This window comes from Micropterus salmoides, unplaced genomic scaffold (assembly GCF_014851395.1).
Source record: "Micropterus salmoides isolate LMB-PRFRI ecotype aquatic unplaced genomic scaffold, ASM1485139v1 Ms_hic_scaffold_11, whole genome shotgun sequence".
Taxonomy (NCBI): domain Eukaryota; kingdom Metazoa; phylum Chordata; class Actinopteri; order Centrarchiformes; family Centrarchidae; genus Micropterus; species Micropterus salmoides.
In genome coordinates, this window is record NW_024040152.1 from 648,786 (window position 1) to 671,016 (window position 22,231).

At 42.2% G+C, this 22,231-nt stretch overlaps 1 protein-coding gene across 3 annotated transcripts in view; it reads left to right on the plus strand.

Moving 5' to 3' along the window:
- Positions 1–22,231, plus strand: part of adcy3a (adenylate cyclase 3a) — a 77,035-nt gene that overhangs the window by 44,810 nt on the left and 9,994 nt on the right. For all 3 annotated transcript variants that reach the window (XM_038710307.1, XM_038710308.1, XM_038710309.1), the window contains 10 exons: positions 5,434–5,576; positions 6,923–7,084; positions 7,450–7,537; positions 16,913–17,029; positions 17,166–17,443; positions 17,625–17,706; positions 19,219–19,377; positions 19,712–19,858; positions 20,171–20,284; positions 20,542–20,668. In XM_038710307.1, the coding sequence (XP_038566235.1) occupies positions 5,434–5,576; positions 6,923–7,084; positions 7,450–7,537; positions 16,913–17,029; positions 17,166–17,443; positions 17,625–17,706; positions 19,219–19,377; positions 19,712–19,858; positions 20,171–20,284; positions 20,542–20,668 (1,417 nt within the window). The remainder of the gene's footprint in view (positions 1–5,433; positions 5,577–6,922; positions 7,085–7,449; positions 7,538–16,912; positions 17,030–17,165; positions 17,444–17,624; positions 17,707–19,218; positions 19,378–19,711; positions 19,859–20,170; positions 20,285–20,541; positions 20,669–22,231) is intronic.

The window sequence follows — 22,231 nt, forward strand, 5'->3', positions numbered from 1 at the left end:
TTCCAGACCCTGAGTCTTCAGCCCACCCATTCTCCACTGAAAGTTGTTAGGCTAATACTCCCAGTTGAAGAGCTGCAGGTTGTAGTGCAGGAACTGAACTTTGAACTAGTTCATGTAGAAAGCGAACTTTCCCAACACTGCTAACGGTATGTAAAGCGATGTTTCTGTTATTCTAACGTCTGTTTTCTGAGCATCCAAGAGAAGCACTGGCATAACAGTAGCATCGAACTGAAGCACAGAAATCCGCGTTGATATTCGGTGCGGTAGATAACGGTCGTTAAGGTTCCAGTGCCGTATTAGCACCGGGTCTGTCTGTAGCTACCCGTTAGCAAAGCAAAGCCAGTCTGTCACTAGCCTATAGTGCGTTGGTCTCTTTTTTATTACTTATTTCTCTGCATTGAGTGACAACCCTCTCAAATATAAGACACACAAACAGAACAAATAAAAGTCTCAGATTCACTCTGTAATTGCAAAATTATTGCTTACTTATTGTGACATGATAGCAACTCTTCTGTGATAATGCAACTTCAACTACGATCCAAATTAGCCGAATGTCATGTGTCTTATTCAGGTTTTTTCTCGAAGTTGGCAGTAACATATCAAAAGTTTTTAATTAAATATAAAGGAGTAATAAGAATTGAATCCTTACCGTTAGCTCCTTAGGCACTGGATGAGGTCTGCTGCTCACTCGGCTGGAAAATGACTCTAGCGGCACCACGACAACACTAGGCTGCCCACAGATGCGCCTCCCTAATAATCGGCTTGATATACTTGGATATTGGCCGATGCCGATTATGTTAAAAAATGCCAAAAATCGGCCAATTAATCGTCCGACCCGATTAATCGGTCGACCTCTAGCACCTTGGGTCTGGTCTTACCAAATAACCATCACTAAATAATAGTAAAGTATTGATAGTGGTATCGATAAAGGATCATTAAGCAGTCCCAATAAGGGTATCAGTATCAATAAAAACCATTTCATCTCTTTTTGCCAAGCATCTTTAGAACAATTGCACTGAAAGCTATCAAACATACAAGCCACAAATAAGACATGTACATACTACGGACAAGATCACATATAGTACTTGCTTGTGGTGGAAATTTTGGGTCTCTGTAAATAATATTACAAGGAGTACAGACTATACCTGTGTACCGGACCATACGGGCCAGCCTTCACTCACCTTGTGCATCAATGAGCCTCTCCCCCCCCATGACCATGTTGCCAGTTCACCGTGTTTCCTTCCTTGGACCACTTTTGATAGGTACTGACCTTGCAGCCCAGGAAGACCCCGCAAGAGCTGAAGTTTTGGAGATTCTCTGACCCTTGTCATCTAGCCATCATAATTTTGCCCTTGTCAAAGTTACTCAAATCCCAACGCTTTCCAATTTTTCCTGCTGCTAACACACCAATTTTGAGGACAAAATGTTTACTTGCTACCTTATATATTCCATCCACTGACAGGTGCCATGGTAACAAGATAATCAGTATTATTCTAGACCTATTCAATGAAAAGTGCAATAAGATAACTTCTGAATTGGTGCTATATAAATACATTTGAATTGAATATGTAATTAGAAACCAAAGACGACATGTGAACCAAAAGTTCAAGCATGGTCCATGTATTGATCATATGCTTGCAGTGTTTTGCATTGTTTTTCTGCTGGATTTTTCTCTCTTCTGACAGGTGAAGTGAATAATACTGATTATCTCATTACCATGGTCAGTTGTCAGTACCTATCACAAGTGGTCCAAAGTCCAAGAAAAGTGGTGAACTGGCAACAGGGTCATGAGGGGAAAGGCTCACTAATGCAAATGGTGAGTGAATGCTGGCCTGTGTGGTCCGATCCAACAGACGAGCTACTGCAGGTCAAATTGCTGAAAAAGTTGATGTTGGTTGTGATAGAAAAGTGTCAGAACACACACTTTTCTTTTACATCACATGTGCGTCGTTTACCTGGGGAACACATTGCACCAGGATGCACTATGGGAAGAATGTAAGCCCGGGGAGGCAGTATGATGCTTTGGCCAATGTTACGCTGGGAAACGATGGGTCCTGCCATTCATGTGGGCGTTACTTTGACACGTACCGTCTACCTAAGCATTGTTGCAGACCACGTACACCCTTACATGGAAACGGTAGTCCCTGATGATGGACCTCAACTCTCCAGGGACTCGTGCAAGGACCCTGTTCGTGGACTTCAGCTAGGCGTTCAACACCATCATCCCAGACATCCTCAGCACCAAACTCACCCAGCTCACTGTGCCAGCCTCCACCTGTCAGTGGATCACAAACTTCCTGACTGACAGGAGTCAGCAGGTGAGACTGGGGAACATTCAATTCAATTCAATTTTATTTATATAGACATCACATCCAGTACCTGGCCTATTAGCACTGGCGCCCCCTAGACGTGTGTGCTCTCACCAATGCTCTTCTCTCTCAACACCAACTCTTCTCTCTTCGACCCATCTGTCGAACTTCTGAAGTTCGCTGATGACACAACGGTCATCGGCCTCATCCAGGACCGTGAGTTGGCCTACAGACGGGAGGTTGATCAGCTAGCACTCTGGTGCGGCCAGAACAACCTGGAGCTTAACACGCTCAGAACTGTGGAGATGATCGTGGACTTCAGGAGGAGCCCCCCCCACTCTGTCCCCCATCACCATACTCAACAGCCCTGTGTCTGCTGTGGAATATTTCAGGTTTCTGGGATCCACTATCCCAGGACCTAAAGTGGGAGCCCAACTCTGACACCATCATCAAAAAGGCCCAGCAGAGGATGTACTAGCTCAGGAAGCTCAATCTGCCTAAGGAGCTGATGATCCAGTTCTACACAGCCATCATCCAGTCTGTCCTCTGCATGTCCATCACTGTCTGGTTTGGATCTGCCACAAAAAAGGACAGGAGCAGAATACAGCGGACAGTCAGGACTGCAGAAAAGATCACTGGTGCTATTCATGACTTATACATTTCCAGGGTCAGGAAACATCACTGCAGATCCATCTCACCCTGGACACAACCATCTCACCCCAGACACAACCTGTTCCAGGCGCTACAGAGCATCCATTCATCGTCAAGGGCTTATCCTGCGTACAGGGTCACGGGGGGCTGGAGCCAATCCCAGCTGACATCGGGCGAAAGGCGGGGTACACCCTGGACGGGTCGCCAGTCCATCGCAGGGCCCACATAGACAAACAGCCACTCACACTGACACCTAAGGACAATTAAATCAACCTAAATCATGTTCATGTCTGTGGATGGTGGGAGGAAGCCGGAGCACCCGGAGAGAACCCACGCAGACACGGGGAGAACATGCAAACTCCACACAGATAGGCCGGGGAAACCGGGGTTTGAACCCACGACCTTCTAGCTGTGCCGCCCCGCTACAGAGCAATGTACGCCAAAACCAACAGATTCAGGAACAGTTTCTTCCCACAAATCATCTCTCTGATGAAAAGCTGATTTCGGGCTCACAGTGTCAGGAACAATTCCTGTGCAATGATCCAGTAACTCTGTCTCTAATCAACCACCTGTTTACTGGTTACTTATTATTTATTCACCATTCTGTATTTCAGAGTTGTTCATACTTTTAATATTGTTATATTGTGTAGACACTGTATACCAAATCCACCTACCTCAAGTAAATAACACCTGCACATAATACTTATTTATTCCAGCATCCTCCATGCTCCATCACACTGTGTACATGTATGTGTATGTGGACTTGTATATCACATCCACCTCCGACATGTACATAATAATAATAATAATAATAATAAGGATTATAATAAATTACTCCTGCATCCTTTGCACTCTGCTCACTGCACTATTTGTCATTCTGTCTATATTGTTTTTGTTTATAGTGTGTATATTTGTGTTCTCTATACTGTAGCCTGTGTTTGATTTTATTATTGTGTTATTGTATGAATAAGCACATCGTGAGCAATGTACAATCCTGAGTCAAATTCTTCGTATGTGTACACATACCCGGCAAATAAATCTAATTCTGATGGCAGTGGCCTCTTTCAGCAGAATAATGCGCCCTGCCACAAAGCACAAATGGTTCAGGAATGGTTTGAGAAACACAACAATGAGTTCAAGGTGTTGACTTGGCCTCCAAATTCCCCAGATCTCATCCAATCGAGGATCTCTGGGATGTGCTGGACAAACAAGTCTGATCCATGGAGGACCTGTCTCGTAATTTACAGGACTTAAAGGATCTGCTGCAAAGGTCTTGGTGCCAAATACCACAGCACACCTTAAGAGTTCTAGTGGTGTCAGTGCCTACATGGGTCAGGGCTGTTTAGGTGGCAAAAGGGGGACCTACACAATATTAAGCAGGTCATGATGTTATGACTGATTGGTGTATATTTTATATACACTGAGAATTATCATGATGACATACAGTATATTGTCTTTTTCTATTATTGTTGCCTTTATTTTGTACTTATTTTATTACATTTCACTTTATTTGATTATTATTATTTTAATGGATTTACTTTTTTTTCTTATTTAACTGAACTGACATACCATGACTCTCAATCACTATTGTTCTTCATATGTAAATCTCACACATGCAAAACACCCTGGTAAAACAGGCGAATGCCAATAAGCACTAGATGTGACATAAGATCTGGGATCATTAATATTTACTCGCCCAAAATTTACACAAACCAGCCCACGTTCCAGAGAAGCAGCTATTCCATAGAGCTAGAGATGGAGGTTGTTCAGCATTTCTCACATAAAGTGCTTTTATGGTTATGAAGGAAAGGGAAATATTTTTTGGTTTTCCTTCTGGCTGCTCTGCCTCAACTCTGTAATTTATTAAGTTACCTGATGGACAGATAGCTTCACTTGTCCCTAACCCTAGCTGTTGCTAACAGTAGCTGCTGAACTAGCAGTCCAAATCTTGGTTCAACCCCAAGACACACTTGGAGCAGCAAGCTTCAAGTCCGGGAAGAATCAGCATTAGGACGGCTAGCTGCACGGCTAATTGAGTAGCTAGCAGCAGCTGCTGTTAGCAGTAGTTAGCAGCTAAAGTTGGCCAATCGGAAGCAAGTAACTTTCAGGTGGGGGGCCTTTAAAGGGACAGCATGTAAAAGTTTTCTAGTAGAAACCCTAAATACAAGTAGGAACCTGAAAATGAGTATTCTACAGGACCTTTAAAACTATTGGTAATAGATTTGTAAATGTTCAATATTCAAGTTGTATTATGAAATGAGTTTGTCATCATGGTGAACTGAGTACATGCATTGATAAAATGAGTTATAAACAAATATAAATAAAAAAAGGTTTAAAAAAATATTCAGAGGAGGTTTCTTGCTGTAGATTGAAATGTTGGATAGACAGACCAGCTGTCCTAATTGCTGTCCTGGCACTGATCGAGTATATTTCAGAAATAGAAAATGGAATATTTCCTTCTTTGGGGCTTCAGGTGGTGAATCCATCTTTCCCTAACCCTCGGAGAAGGCTGCGGCTGCGGGACCTTGCTGAAAGGGTGATTGATGCTCAGGAGAATGAACAGGAGCTCAACAAACTGCTCAATGAGGCTCTGCTGGAGAGAGAGACAGTCCAAGCGTAAGTGAACACTGTCACTGTTTAAACCATAAAGCGCTACTGCTTTCTAGAAGAAAAACCTTAATGATGCTGCTTTTTGCATTTTTAGCTGATGCCATGTGAGTGGTTGTTGGAGGACCTGGCACTGAATCACTGACCAGGATCATTCACTCTCCTTGTTGTCCTAGTTAGGACACAGTGGCGTACACTCAATCATAAATAAAGGAGACTATTTTCAAAATAATTTATATATTTTTCCAAATAAAAACCCTTCACCATGTAGCTTCCTGAACAACCTTTCTGTTTTTGTTTTTTACTTTAACTTGCAGTACAAATTTTGTCTCCCCCCTCTGACTGTGAGGCTAATTACATAACATTGTTAACGCACTTATGATGTGCAGGCTCTGCCATGCTGAGCAGAAACTGTTGCTACAGCTCTGGCAGTTGGCATAAAACACATCACTACTAGTTCGCCACAAGCAAAAGATTGAAATACTCTATACTGCGAATACAGACCGATTTACCTGGCAATAATAGGCTTAAACAGCATTGTGTGAACTTGTTTGGCGAGAACTTGTTAAGGATGTTCATTTATATGTAGTCCCACACTCCAGCTTTAAGTTAAGAATTCCATATTTTGGATGAGATTTGTCATTTGCTAAGGCTACAGAGCAGCTCCCTCCTCTCATTGTGAACCACAAATGAATTTTTTGTTTTGTTGGAAATTGTTCGATACTAGTGTAGATACGATACCTTTAGTTCTGGTACCAATACTAAAATTATATTTATTCAGGTAAATTTGTGAGGGATAAAAATGTTTTTCAAGAAGCCAAGGTTATAAACTGTTAAATATTGTCTGGACACATTTAGCTGTAAATAGTAAATGGACTAAACTTGTATAGCACTTTTCTTTGCTCTCAACTCTCATTCACACACAAACTCATATGCAAGGCACTTGCCCTAGTGTCTTGCTCAAGGACACTGGGACAGGAGCAAACCTACCTCCCACGCCACAGCCGCCACTTGAATTTGTTTAAAAAGTGCCATTTTCAATACTAGTTTTTGATAAGGTCACATTTTGGTCTGTAGCAGAAAAGTACCGCGTACAGTTTCGTACCCAGCCCTGCAAATCAATGTAGCAGTTTTGTTCCCAATTTGACTTGGTTGGGTGCAATGCAAAACACAATGTTAGGGGCAAGTATGTTGTATCAGTGTTCAGTTTGTAACAAGATGTTGTAGATTTCCCCATACAAAACTATAACAATGTGATTAGTGTTGCTGGAAAAAACCGTATCAGGTCAACTTAAGTAATGTAATACCAATATTTTACATTTGATGTAAGTGCTGAGGTTCTCTTGTCTCATCAGTCTGAAGGGGAAACACACAAACAGGCTCTCCCTGAGGTTTGTGGATCCAGACCTGGAGACTCGTTACTCGGTGGAGAAGGAGAAACAGAGCGGAGCTGCCTTCTGCTGCTCCTGTGTGGTCCTGCTCTTCACTGCAGCGATGGAAGCACTCATAGACCCCTGGTCAGTTCACAAAGCCAGCATTAATCTCACCACACTTTTTAAATCAACAATGTGGCCATCTTTGATTTATGTCAAACTCTAGCTGAGACAACTACCCAAAAAGCTGAATTAAAGATTATCCTATTCAAATCTTTTACTCTGTACTGTGAGGGATCCTCCAATTGGGATCTCAATCTACAGTTGGCTCAGTTTGCACAGCACAACTCACTGTAATATCGCTCTGCAATATTGGTTTCGGTCCATCTGCATGTAGCTGTTCATGACAGCGATGTTATAGAGTCGAGGCGAATCTGGACTTGTTCACTGCTACCAGTTCTTTATATTTCTTTCAAGGTTTTTCTGTGTGTTCATGTGTTGTGGAACAGGCTGATTGCAAACTACATCACCTTTGCAGTGGGCGAGGTACTGCTGCTTATCCTGACAATCTGTTCTCTGGCCGCCATCTTCCCTAGAGTGAGTTACAGCACATTTTTCTGCTTTTACACTTGAATGTTTTGTCACATTGTTAGTAGCATGTCTTCACTACCAGCTGGAACCAGGTAACAGCCCATTCTCCAGATAAGCGACGGTCAACAACTGTGTTAGTTCAGTCAAAGCCCAAAATCAACAAAGTATCAATTTTGCTCCTTTTGTCTCCTTTCGAGAGCCAGGACATGACTTGGCCTCTGTTACCTGTGAGAATGTGTTCTCTTGTGCTCAAACACAGTGTAACAACCCTGTGGGGTTGCCTGTGTTGTGTTGTGCTAGTTTGGTGTTTGTGTGTTTCAGGCTGTCTATATGCGGAGCCAAGGCCAGGGTTGTCAGGAGATGTGGCTCACCATTTCAGCCTGGCTTATAAGTATTTAAGGTGGCTGCCCACTCTGCCCACGTTCTCTTTTGTTTCCCACTGCACCATGCACCACACCTGGGACACTTCAGCTTTTCATTTTCGGACTTATTATGTAGCTTTTCCTTTTGCATTCACTACATTTTACACCCACCATAAACTCATGACACTCCTGATAATACTGATTTCCATGTTTGCCTTGAAGTTTATGTTTAGTTGATACAATAAAACCATTGAGCTTATGTTTGCGTCAGCTTCCTCTTTGTTACAAACAGGAGCCAACTTGTAAGAAATGGGGACTCGTCTAAAGGTTAGTGCAGTAAAACTCTTGTGGTGCATCAGGGAGCGTGGTGTCACTGCACTGCTGATTAGTCATTTTGTAACGGTTTAGCGCACAACTATTTTTGTTGCATGATATAAATATTGGATACATCAGAAAAGCAGAACTGGTACAGAAACCTTTGTTTGCAGTTACAGAGATCATACGTTTCCTGTAGGTCTTGACCAGGTTTGTACACACTGCAGCAGGGATTTTGGCCCACTCCTCCATACAGACCTTCTCCAGATCCTTCAGGTTTCGGAGACTGTCTAGGTCACTCCAGGACCTTGAGATGCTTCTTACGGAGCCACTCCTTAGTTGCCCTGGCTGTGTGTTTCGGGTCGTTGTCATGCTGGAAGACCCAGCCACGACCCATCTTCTATGCTCTTACTGAGGGAAGGAGGTTGTTGGCCAAGATCTCGCAATACATGGCCCCATCCATCCTCCCCTCAATACGGTGCAGTCGCCCTGTCCCCTTTGCAGAAAAGCATCCCCAAAGAATGATGTTTCCACCTTCATGCTTGGGATGGTGTTCTTGGGGTTGTACTCATCCTTCTTCCTCCAAACATGGCGAGTGGAGTTTAGACCATAAAGCTCTATTTTTGTGTCATCAGACCACATGACCTTCTCCCATTCCTCCTCTGGATCATCCAGATGGTCACTGGCAAACTTCAGACGGGCCTGGACATGAGCTGGCTTGAGCAGGGGGACCTTGTGTGCGCTACAGGATTTTAATCCATGACAGCCTAGTGTGTTACTGATTTTTTTGAGACCGTGGTCCCAGCTCTCTTCAGATCATTGACCAGGTCCTGCCATGTGGTTCTGGGCTGATCCCTCACCTTCCTGATGATCATTGATGATCATTGATGCCCCACGAGGTGAGAGCCCCAGACCGAGGGAAACTGACCGTCATCTTGAACTTCTTCCATTTTCTAATAATTGCGCCAACAGTTGTTGCCTTCTCACCAAGCTGCTTGCCTATTGTCCTGTAGGCCATCCCAGCCTTGTGCAGGTCTACAATTTTATCCCTGATGTCCTTACACAGCTCTCTGGTCTTGGCCATTGTGGAGAGGTTGGAGTCTGTTTGATTGAGTGTGTGGACAGGTGTCTTTTATACAGGTAACGACTTCAAACAGGTGCAGTTAATACAGGTAATGAGTGGAGAACAGGAGGGCTTCTTAAAGAAGTGAGAGCCGGAATTCTTACTGGTTGGTAGGTGATCAAATACTTATGTCATGCAATAAAATGCAAATTCATTATTTAAAAATCATACAATGTGATTTTTGTTTTAGATTCCGTCTCTCACAGTTGAAGTGTACCTATCATAAAAATGACAGAACTCTACATGCTTTGTAAGTTGGAAAACCTGCAAAATCAGCAGTGTATCAAATACTTGTTCTCCCCACTGTATGTATATTAACGACAAACTCTGTCCACATAGACCCTTAGAATAAAACCATCAGTAGCCAAAGGAAGCATCAACAACCTGGTTATTCAGTGAGTAGAAATTATCAAAAACAGACATGTCATTCAAGATAATGTGCATTCACAGACTTCCTCAAGTTCAGTCAAACACAAAGAAAATACTCAGTTTATTATTTCATTGAAACACAGAAAAAGTTAATATAAAACCAAAGTAAATGTTTAGTTCATCAAAAAAAAATTAGGCCCAACAGTAAGTTTTCATTTCGTAAAAAGGAACGAATTATAAGCCACGGTCTTCACAGAGAAAAAACTCTGGTACTCACGGTGTGGAGCTTGGGAACCTTGGTTTAGCCCTTACAACGGCGCACATACACACACACTCAGTCAGTCAGTCAGACTGTTGATCACAACAACAACATGACGCAGCAACTCCTCCAGATAAATGTCAACAACGCAATTAGCTATGCAGAGTTCATGCATTCTACCACTGTGTGCGGTCTATAACGACACGATGCAACTCCGTCCATAGACACTGAGAATCCGCTACCAGCCACTGCTGCCATGGTCCAGACACAATCACACACTGCTGGTAGTAAAACGCTCTTTTCATACGTCATTCCAACGGCCACAAAAGCCAGTGGATGAATTAAAACGGTTTTGTGTGTATTTGGTTGCTGGAATTTTGGTATATTATGTCTAGCAGAAGTCCAACTTGTTCATTTGGAATGAGCTTTGGGTAAACTTTGGGTCGGGGCTTTGACCTCAACTTCCCAGTTGTAAGTATTCCTCACTGTTGTTTTCTGCAAAACCGGATCTGTTAGTGTAGTTTGGACATGAAGTATGTCAAAGGCAAGGACAATGTTGTGGCAGATGCTCTGTCTTGTGCCCCAGCTGAGTTGTGTATTTTTCTTTCTGGCTTACTAGTGGTCAGCCAGATTAATGTTATGAACCTGTAGGTAGTAGGTTCTGGGTTCCCCTTTTGGGGCCCCCATTTTAAGGGAGGGGTGGTCTGACACCTGGCCAGTCTTTATCCCTTGCATGTGAAGAGCTGAGAGTGATTGCAGTAACTCTTGGCACCTGGGCTAATTGCCCTGTAGAGTATTTGTAACGCCTTATTGTCATTCTTAGTGACGATACTGCTGGGCTGAGGTCGCAGACCTCCCTGCTAACTTACTATCCTCTGTTTCCCTCCACAGGTTCCAACTTTGCCTTGGTTTCTAGACATGCTGTTAGTTGTAGCTATTTTTTTCTTGCACATTACAACACCCTTGCACAAATTTTCCATGCATCCATCATCCTGCCCTAACATGACTGAAACTGACTGATGTTCATACCCAATAATTTATCACCTTTATTTTGAAACAAGTCTCAATTTGGCTTATTTTGTGTTAAATAAATATATTTTGTTAAATGTTTACCATGGTGTGTATCCCTTTTGTTGTGGCCTTCTTAGCCAGGTCATGACAATAGAGAAACACTAGAAGCTTGCTGGCAGTTACTGAGCTCTTGTTTTCTTTAAACTAGAGTTGCACAAATGTACTTTAAGCTTTGTTTTTAGGAAATATCCTCAGAGTTTTGGTAAATATGTATTCAGTCTCATGTCTGTGTGAGTATGTATGGAGCTGAAGTCAGGATGAGTTTGGCATAAAGAGCTACCAGAAAGAAACTCCTAGGCACATCTACTAACACAACTAGAGTAAATGCTCTATATTTGTATAGCCCTTCTAGTCTTTGCAACCACTCAAAGCGCTTTTACACTACATCTGCATTCACCATTCATACACACTGGTGGAACAGCCACCAGGGGCAATTCAGGGTTCAGTATCTGGCCCAAGGACACTTTGACATGCAGCCTGGAGGAGCCGGGGATTGAACCGCCAATCTTTCAAGCTTCAGCTTCCCCAATAAAGCTCACTGAATAACATGTAGTATCAGAGACAAGCAGACATGTAAAAATGAAAAGTTGTGGTTTTAGGGGGAATTATGTGCTGGAACTATAAACAACAGCCAGATGCAGTGACTTACAGCATTGACAATATTCTTATTTTAGAATTAGACTCCAGTGTTAATATGTAGCGGTATTTACCTAACGAACTCTGCACCTGGCTCACAATCGGTGCAGTGAATGTGTGCAGTTTCCTCACAGTGAGCTTGTCAGGTTAGGTAGGTTTATTGTCACAATATAACAATTTATAGAGTGAAATTTAGTTTTGTAACTCCCTTCTGCTACATAGCAGACAATGTAAATGGTAAACAGAAATAAACTATTATCACTGGAGCAGTGCTGAAGATGAATTAGAGTCTGATAGCTTGGGGGGGGGAAAGCTGCTCTGTGGTCTGGTGGTGCGGCAGCAGAAACTTCTATCTCTCTTCCCAGAAGGCAGCAGGGTGAAAAGGCTGTGGCTGGGTGTGTACTGTCCTTTAGTATCCTTTGGGCTCTGCAGGTACCTCACCTCACCGATATCACTGATGCTTGGGAGATGGGTACCAATGATCTTCTGAGCAGTTTGAATCACCCGCTGCAGAGCCCTCTGGTCCTGGGCCGTGCACATCCCATGCCAGTTTGTGATTACATACCATAGGTTACATACCATTGTCCCTGTACAGAGACCAAACCAAAACCTGTGCTCACAGACCGGAAACACATTCTATAGCCAGATTGATATCAATCTCCTCATCTCACTCTCAGAAAGAAAGCAAAGCATATTTCTCCAAATGTTGAACTATTGTTTAAAATCCGTCATCTGTAATCTAGATATTTTAAGACTTTTTTTGAACATGTAGACACTGAAAGAATTTCAGTTTCATGTTGCTACTAGAAGCTCCAAATGAGTGATAACTCTTTGGTGTGCTCATGTTAAATACTTGGATTTCAAATTGGTGTATATGCTGTTAACATTCAATGACCATGCAGTTTATTGTGATAAAGGATAGCGCAGCGGTGCATGGTGTACGTGTGTTTCAGTGTGTTTGTTTGGCAATGGGCAGTATTTTACTTCATCATGGAAATTCAGATTTATTGATATCCAGCAGGCAGGCCAGTATTGACTGCTGCTGACACAGGGCACACTCCACCCAAGTCAGTCAGCAACACGCGCACAGCCATGCAGTCAATTACATGCACTGACAAAATGCAGAGCCGCTGCAAGATGCAGATGCTCAGGGCTCTTTGGTACTTATCAATATTACATCAAGAATCACAATGTCATAAGCCAGCAGAACAGTTTCCATGAACAGTCCATTAACAGGCACATGTGTATGAATGTGATCATCCTTGCTGTACACTGTTACCAGCCACAGAGTTTTTTTCACAGTGGACATTTTGACATGTCACTACAGGAAAAGTATAGGTGTAACTTATAACATGAAAAATGGATGCATTTCATTTATGTGTCTCAATGTCCAGAGCTCTGGTATGGTGTAAGGTTACTGAGAATATAGCCATCATTTAAGTTCAGGTTTGTTTGTCATTCATCCACACACAGAGTATACAAATGAACTGCTGTTTCTCACTTTCGAAGTTGCTAAAAACAAAGGTACAACAATTAGCTATTAGAATTCAGCCTTCAATGACACTAACCATTGAGCCAAAGAATGAAAAAATCTTGCAAACTGTCAAGTCAGTTTAGCATTTACAAATGAAAGACTGACCACTATGTAGAGCATTTAATGAAGGAAAACAGCCCACAGAGATGAAACTGCTGTCCAACTGGAATTAATATTATTTCTGAAACAACTGAATTGTTGAATCTCAACTAATAAGCTGTTGAAATGTTACAAATACCCTATAAACTATCTCTAGACAGACTATCTAAACAAAATCTAACCTATTAATATTAAACAAACATTATACTTTTTATTTAATGTGATAATATTATACTAATAAATACACAAATTTATACTAGTTACTCATCCAGGTTGTGGATAGTGCATCAGCAGTGCTACTTCTAACCACCTCCTTGTAAGAGCAACATGTTCCCCTTGTTCTATTTTACATCTGTTACTAAAGTTATTGTTGTAATATAAATATATAATAATAATATATACATAAGGTCCCAGATGTTCTCATTGGATTCAGGTCTGGGGAACGTGAGGGCCAGTCAATGGCATCACTGTCTTCGTTATCCAGGATCTGTGTCTGGTCTATGTGGCCCTCCAAGTATATGCCTCCCCAGACTATCACTGACCCACCGCCGAACCGCTCATGCTGGTTGATGTTGCAGGCAGCACAACGTTCTCCACGGCGTCTCCACACTCTTTCACGTCTGTTACAAGTGCTCAGTGTGAACCTGCTTTCATCTGTAAAGAGAAAGGGGCGGCAGTGGTGGTCCTGCCAATTCTGGTGTTCTCTGGCGAATGCACATCGAGCTGCATGGTGCTGGCCTGTGAGTATACATCCCAGTAGACTCCACTCTTATGGAGTCTGTTTCTGACAGTTTGGTCAGAAACATGCGCACTGGTAGCCCGCTGGAGGTCATTTGGCAGTGCTCCTCTGGTTCCTCCTCGCACAAAGTAGCAGATACCGGTCCTGCTTCTGGGTTGATGCCTTTCTACGACCTTGTCCAGCTCTCCAACAGCCCATCTCCTGGTATCTCCTCCATGCTCTTGAGACTGTGCTGGGAGACACAGCAAATAGTCTTGCGACGGCACGTATGGATGTGCCATCCTGGAGGAGCTGGGCAACCTGTGCAATCTGCTGCAGGTAACACCTCATGCTACCAGTAATGACAAGGACACTAGCTAAACGCAAAACTAGAGAACGTTCAGTCATGAAGGATAAGGAGAGAGCAACTGCCTGTAGCCACCAGCTGCAGAGCCAATCTCTTTTTGGGGTTGTCTTGCTGTTGTCTCTCCAGTGCACCTGTTGTCACTGCAGGTGAAATTGATTCACACTCGCTTCTACTTCCTCACTGGATGGATTCCTATCTCTGAAGTTTAATTGACTTGATGTTATACTGTGACGATGAAATGCTCCCTTAATTTTTTTGAGCAGTGTGTTACTGTATGTATATATGTACTGTATCTCACAAAAGTGAGTACACCCCTCACATTTTTGTAAATATTTGATTATATCTTTTCATGTGACAACACTGAAGAAATGACACTTTGCTACAATGTAAAGTAGTGAGCGTACAGCTTGTATAACAGTGTAAATTTGCTGTTCCCTCAAAATAACACATCACACAGCCATTAATGTCTAAACCGCTGGCAACAAAACTAAGTAAAAATAAGTAAAAATGTCCAAATTGGGACCAAAGTGTCAATATTTTGTGTGGCCACCATTTCCAGCACTGCCTTAACCCTCTTAGGCATGGAGTTCACCAGAGCTTCACAGGTTGCCTGAATCAGACGTTTCCTGTAGTTGCAGATCAAACCTGAACAATGGTCAGGAGGAATGCTGGAGCATTCCTCTATACAAAACTGTTTCAGTTCAGCAACATTCTCGTGATTTCAAGTGTGAATCGCTCTCTTGAGGTCATGCCACAACATCTCAATCGGTTTGAGGTCACAAGGTGTATTTTCTTCTGCTGAAGCCAATTTGTTGTCGATTTACTTCTGTGCTTTGAGTCGTTGCCCTGTTGCATCACTAATCTTCCGTTAAGCTTCAATAGGCGGACAGAAGTCCTTACAGTGTCTTGCAAAATTTCTTGATAAACTTTTGGAATTTTTGTCGACGATAATGTTTGGCCATAATAACTATTTTATTTTATTTTTTCTTCTGAGCTAAAGCTTTGTTTCTTCTTGTGAATGAACAGTACTGAGAACCGGGAAATCCCGGATTGGAGTTTCTTGTTTTCGTTACAAACTGGACTTTTTCATGTGAAATTGGACTCGTTTATAATGCTGTTTCCTTTGGCTTTAATATAACCTAAGAAGGAAATGAAGTGAATGTGTGGTTGCATTTATTTTTTTACCTCTGCTTTTTAAGAAAAAGTAAACCAGTTTGTGCTGTGATTAACTAATAGAAGGGTATTGTTTAAAAAGACATATATACTTTGTGAGGTTTGATATGCAGGCCTATCGCTACTTATTGCTACTTACTCTACCATACTCCGTGTGTGCATTCACGTGGTCCTCTTCTTTGGTGTGTTCATGAGCTTTAATGTAGAAGCAGCATGGACGCTACAAAGAAAATGTCTTTTATTGCTCAGAGCATTTAAACAACACGTTGATAGCTGTCCAGTATGTCAGCAAAAAATGTATATGCCATATGTGACTTAATAAAAGAGTGCCATGTTATCAATCCAACATTACTTTGGTCCTCCTTTTTCTGTGTAATATGACATCAACTTGGCAAGTCATGTACCGACATTTTTGCTTTTCCTAGTTGATGTTCTGACTTGGGAGGGCCTTCACGTGAATGTTCCCTGTCTGGAACTATATGAATGCAGGGTCAGTTTAGAGCAGCATATTGGCTGAAGCTCAATATCCATTTATTATGAAAATATTAGCACCTAATAACCATGTAAACCCTTAATCTGATAATTTCCTTTCTAGTTGGATTAAATCTGTGCTTTCTTTTTTGTTGCCTTTTTTATTTGCCCCACATTTGGGTAACATGACATGTGATGTGAACAAGTTTCTGGAAGGGACATAAACATTGCCGTAGCAAAACAATCTGTGGCTAACTTTTCTATTGGAGAGTATGCTGCATTCACATGGACAGACAAACAACAAATACTGCACAGCACAGAATGACAAGACAGCAAAACAAAACATGCATGACGATATAATGCTGTGGTGATGTCAGCTACACAAAGTTAATAGCTAGCCAGATAGCTGACTAAGCTAATATAACATAATACACATTCCATATTACCTAACTGGTAGTCCACCCAGCCCTGTTCTGATCGCTGGCAATATGCCAGCTTTTTCTTGTAATGTCTCTGGAGGATTTCAAGCTCAAGTCTACCATTACTGGTATTCCCTGCTGGCCTCACATAATTTGTCCGTTCTGCACAAATATTTGATTAAATGCTTTGGGATGTAAACGCACATTTTATTGGATAACTTTATTTAGCGTCCATAAAAAGAAGTTTTAAGTTTGAATCTCTAATCAGAATGATTTCAGTCATGTTGGGCATGCTTCTCTCTGGTGGGGGCTCCTTCCCCGGATGTAATAGCTGCTATTATTAAGCTGGGCATAAACATAAATTAGGCTGCCACTAAAAGCATGGTTAGTAGGCTGTACTGACCTGCAGCAGTTAGAGTTTGTAGAAATAATTTGCTTTTACATTCCTAATTGTGTTTGGGTCAGGTCTTTCCAAAGAAGCTGGTGTCTTTCTCCACCTGGATCGACCACACCCGCTGGGCTCGTAACACCTGGGCTATGGCAGCCATCTTCATCCTCACCATGGCCGACATCATGGATATGGTGAGATGCTCTCTGCTGTTTCTTGCAACTACAAAAGGCCAAACCACTGTGGGGATGTGTATTAATTCTGTTAGTGAATTTTGTGCTATTGTGATAATGATTCTGAGCTCATGACTCACATTTCTTCGCTGTCTAGCTGAGTTGTCTGCCTCGAGTCTCAGACACAGGCAGCCCCACTATGGCTCCCTCCTCCTCCTCCTCCTGGTCTGGCCCTGACAGTTGCTTGAACAACCCCAAATATTACAGTTACATCGCTGTGCTGGCATTGATGGCCACCACCATGCTGGTTCAGGTCAGTCACATGGTCAAGCTGACACTGATGCTGCTCATCACAGTGGCCACGGGCATTGTTAACATCTACAGCTGGAGGGACATCTTCGACCGCTATGACATGGACCGCTTCCAGAACTACAGGTGAGGCTTTTTCACATCCAAACTCTGTAACGGTGGATAAAGGGAAACGGTTAACTGGAGAAACAAATACATGAGGTGCATGCGCAAGTATTTTGGAATCTTAGTTTCATGTCATCATGTGTTTGGGGTTATTCACAGACAAGTATTTCAATAATCAATGTGTCAATGTTCTTCTTCGCAGGTTATACCTGGTGCCTTCCAAATTCACAATGACAATTATGATCTTCATTATGATGGTCAGCTTCTATTATTTCTCCCGACATGTAAGTTAATGTCTCTTGTGTTTGCTTTTCTTTAACAGCAGTACAGCTGCCAATGATGGTGTCAGCAGCACAGTGCTATACTGTGGCAGAAATAAAGATGGAAAGGGTTGATATGGAGTTATGCTAAAAGTGGTATTTCTAAAGTTACAGGAAACTTGATTTAGAGTCTCATTTCTTCATGTAGGAGTACATGTGATGTTCTGGGCAAAGCTTTTAAGGTTACAGGAAACTTCCAGTAACCACTAGATTGGTGTGGTGTGATTTTTCAGATTTTTCACAGGTAGTATGTGTTAGGTAAATTTTGCTTTCAAGTAGTTTGGGACAATTGTAGTCAGAAACTTCTGTTTATTACAAATGCACCGGGGTTCATTAAGCATCAAACTAAGAAGAATAACTCACTATGTGTGAGTCTGACCTTTATGCCGTCAGTGAAGGCTGAGTGCAACCTGTCTCTCTGTCTCTAGGTAGATAAGTTGAGTGTTGGTGTGTGTGATTCTTTGTGTGTTGTGTTAAATCCTTAGCTACTGGAACGTTCGGTCTGGATCACTTCTCGTTTTTCTTGCCTTAGTTACTATTTTCTTAGAACCTAGACTAAACAGCACTTCATCTGTGCACAGAGATAGCATTTCTAAGAAATGCAGCTTATAGCAAAGTTAAACTCAGGTCCACATGTGCAGCTGTAAGAGTAAAACATTGTACGTGACAAATATTTGTGCTATTTTAATTAGAAGAACACCTCACTCGTTGCTTAAGCTCCACAAAACGACCTGCGAAACCCTTCTGAGCTAAACCATTTCCACCTGTGTTTGTTTTGTGTCCAGATCTGCTAAAATTCTCGCTGCACACACATCTCCTCCTCATACTTTATCTCTATCATTTAGAATAAACTTTTTGCAAACGTTTCATGGTAACAAATTCTCCAGATGTTTCAGCTGTAGTAGTCCTACATAGGGCTGTCCCCTACTAAAGATTTTCATAGTCTAACCAGAACGGAAATGTCCAGTCTTGTCTATAGTCACCGGTCTTGCGCCGACTTGTGCATGCCTGCTGAGAATTGCATGCATGTCACAGTTCCTCGCGGGACTATTCCAAGTACTGTTTAAAAGCAATATAATATTCTTTGGGAGTTTGTGAGGGTTCTCAGTCATCCAGCTCATAGTTATGAAAAAGTACATTAAAATCAATAGCAAATGGACTTTTGTCCCTCATCCAAGAGACTTCTTCAGTTGTGACTGACTGGTAGGGAAACTCAGCTATTTAACCTCTGTGGGGTCGTTGTCAAGATGTACCGCTGGTTCGTTAGTGTTCCTGGTTGTTCATAATGTTGATAAATGATTTGAACTTACCATGGAAAGGGAGGACACGGGTAGGGGGGGCAGGTGTGTATGTGTATATGTAATCTTTGGCATTAACATGGGCATGCGAGTGTACTGATTACCAAAAACAATTTCAGTCATATCTGCTTTCAGATCCCTATACTGGTATAACATTGGCCCCTGTTGCTGGCTGCAGGTGGAGAAGCTCGCCCGCACCCTGTTCCTGTGGAAGATTGAGGTCCATGAGCAGAAGGAGAAAGTGTATGAGATGAGGCGCTGGAATGAAGCACTGGTGACCAACATGCTGCCTGAACATGTTGCTCGACACTTCCTTGGCTCCAAGAAAAGGGATGAGGTAAGATCCTCTCATCCAGACACCCAGTCGGTCCTTACATCACTCTGTCTGTGGAAAGGAAATGGATCACTGATTCCAAAAGCCTTGTTATTTCACCTATTTCATTTGCTGTCAGTTTGAACCCTTTTCTGTTGTACTGCTCAAATAGTCAGTCCAGTGAATTATTAAGAAAGCCAGCATGTTTATCTGCAGAATTCTTTTCATAGTTATATTTTATTGAACCATATTGTAGTATTTCTTGTAACATTCAAGGAGTATTTCATCAACATTCCGGTTTTGTACCACAAACCTTCTGATGTCTTACTCTCCACCCTGTTAATCTGACCTGTTCCAGGAGTTGTACAGCCAATCCTACGATGAGATTGGAGTCATGTTTGCCTCAATCCCCAACTTCTCTGACTTCTACACAGAGGAGAGCATCAACAATGGAGGGATTGAATGCTTACGGTTCCTCAATGAGATCATCTCAGACTTTGACAGTGTAAGCTGCTTTCCTTATTCAGCTTCTCTGTGTTTTAGTAGCATTAGTTTCTGAGGACACACTGCAAGTGATTGGACCCAACATATGCCACATTTGACAAGTTGTGAAAGGCATTTAACATGTTGCCAGCTTTACTGCTGGCGAGGTCTGTGTGGTAAAGATTACGATTCCATTCATTATCCTGCCTGTCAAACATCTGCTGCCCATTAGGACTTTCTCTTAACCAAAAGAACAGTAGCTTGTTTTTGAAGTGGTTGGAGCTTGAGTCCTTCAGTCTGTGTAAATGTAACCTTTCGCTTGTATCCATGTCAGCTGCTGGATGAGCCTCAGTTCCGCTGCATTACAAAAATTAAGACCATCGGCAGCACCTACATGGCAGCATCAGGTGTCACCCCAGACATCAGCAATGGCTACGCCTGTATGAAGGTCAGCATGGTTACATGACTTCTTCAAGCTTCAGTGTGTGTCTGACTGAACTAACACGACAATTCACTCTGAACCTGTTAGAAGGACTTTAAATGAGAATGGAATGTGATGATACATGTGAATAATGTGGACATCAGGATACAGTGTGATCTTTCTTAGACTTCAGAAATGATTATGTCAGTTGTGCTAAAATGCTGATTGTCATCATAATGGTGGTGTTGAGGTGTAGTTTGAGCCGTTTTGTTTTTGTTTGACAGAAGGAGGAGCAGTCTGACAGAGAGCGCTGGCAGCACCTGGCAGACCTTGCAGACTTTGCTCTGGCAATGAAGGTCACACTCATGAACATCAACTACCAGTCATTCAACAACTTCATGCTACGCATTGGTTAGTATGTGCTAACCCCTCACCTGTGTGCGTGTGCGTGTGTGCTGTGCTGTGCTGTGCTTCTGCTCTTGTAAGAATGGAAAGCTAGTCCTAACAGCCCAGCAAGGAAAGATGAGAAGGAGAATTTATAACAAATTATGGAAAGACGACCGTGGTGCTCCCAGATCTCAACTGCACTTATCTAGGCTATGTAATTATGCGATGGCGGATGTTACTGTGGCCTGCCGTGGTGAAACTACAATGTTCTGAAGATGGACTACAAAAAGCGCATCTTTGACCTGTGCATTCATACCATGTTGTTTTAATGCAGTTGGAATGTTGGAAAATATTACTTCTTAAAGGCATATAGTAGGGGTGTGGAAAATAATTGATTTTTAGATGCATCAGGATGCAGACCTGGGCAATTATGAATCGATTCACAAATGTCAATAATCGATTATCTAGAGGTTAATTGATAACGTAATGTTGACGGAACAAAAAAGGCGGAACTCAGAAATGCGGAGGTGCAGCTCTGAACTGTCCATAGTGTGCACACGACAGAGACGTGTTCTCCCTGTTCAGCACACAGACAGACAGTTGTTGATTGAATGAGTGACTGCTGCTACTAAACTTTCACATGATCAATAGAATCAATGCACGACTAACGTTGATGATTTTCACTCACACACTGTGCAGCATGGTACCGCTTAGCTAGCGTCCTCTCCTCATTCTTCAAAGGACAGCTACGTGGCAGACGCCAGTAGGTGACAGCAGTGGAGCAGAGATGAGCGCTACATTTCAGTCTGGCAGTAAACTTACAGTGCAGGTCACAGCGTGTCCGTTAATTAAAGTCTATCTGTTGTTTTCCAACTGCTGGAAAAGTGAAGGCAGTCAGCGCTAGCTAACATGTCCTCTTCAGAGTGCGGTCTGGAAGCTGAGCAGGACGCTTTTTGGCTGCTAGTTCAAGTTCATTTGTTGTCATTCATCCACATACGGAGTACACAAATGAACAAAATGCCATTTCTCAAGGCCCATGGTGCTCAAAACAAGATTACAATAATCAACTTAGAAGACACAAACATGTAACTACACTAGACAAGATGACAAAAAAAGGAACAGATATATTAAGGTGGAGTGAAGGGGGTTAGCTGTAGCATTGTAAAGTTGTAGTTCAACCTGTATCTGGCTCTAGACTAATAACGGCAGCATCAGAAAAAAAAGGCAGAGGTCAGTAATAACCCTGTAATAATGTAATAATGCTATGTTAGCTACATTTACAAGTAACATTAAATATCTGTACTTCATTATTACAGATACTTTGCTTTGAAAGTACCAAGTAATCACACAGTGAGAAAAATACATCTTTATCCTATTTGTTTTACAGTTTTACTCATAATCTTAATGAGGTGCCTAGAAATTCCCACCCTTGAGGTGACGCATCATGATGCATTGAGATATCGAATCGAATTGTTGACCTGATAATTGTAATCGAATCGTGAGACCAGTGAAGATGCACACCTAACATGTAGGGCTAAAGGGTTGACACATTAAGTGTGCTTACTCCCACTCCCGCTCGCCCTCCTG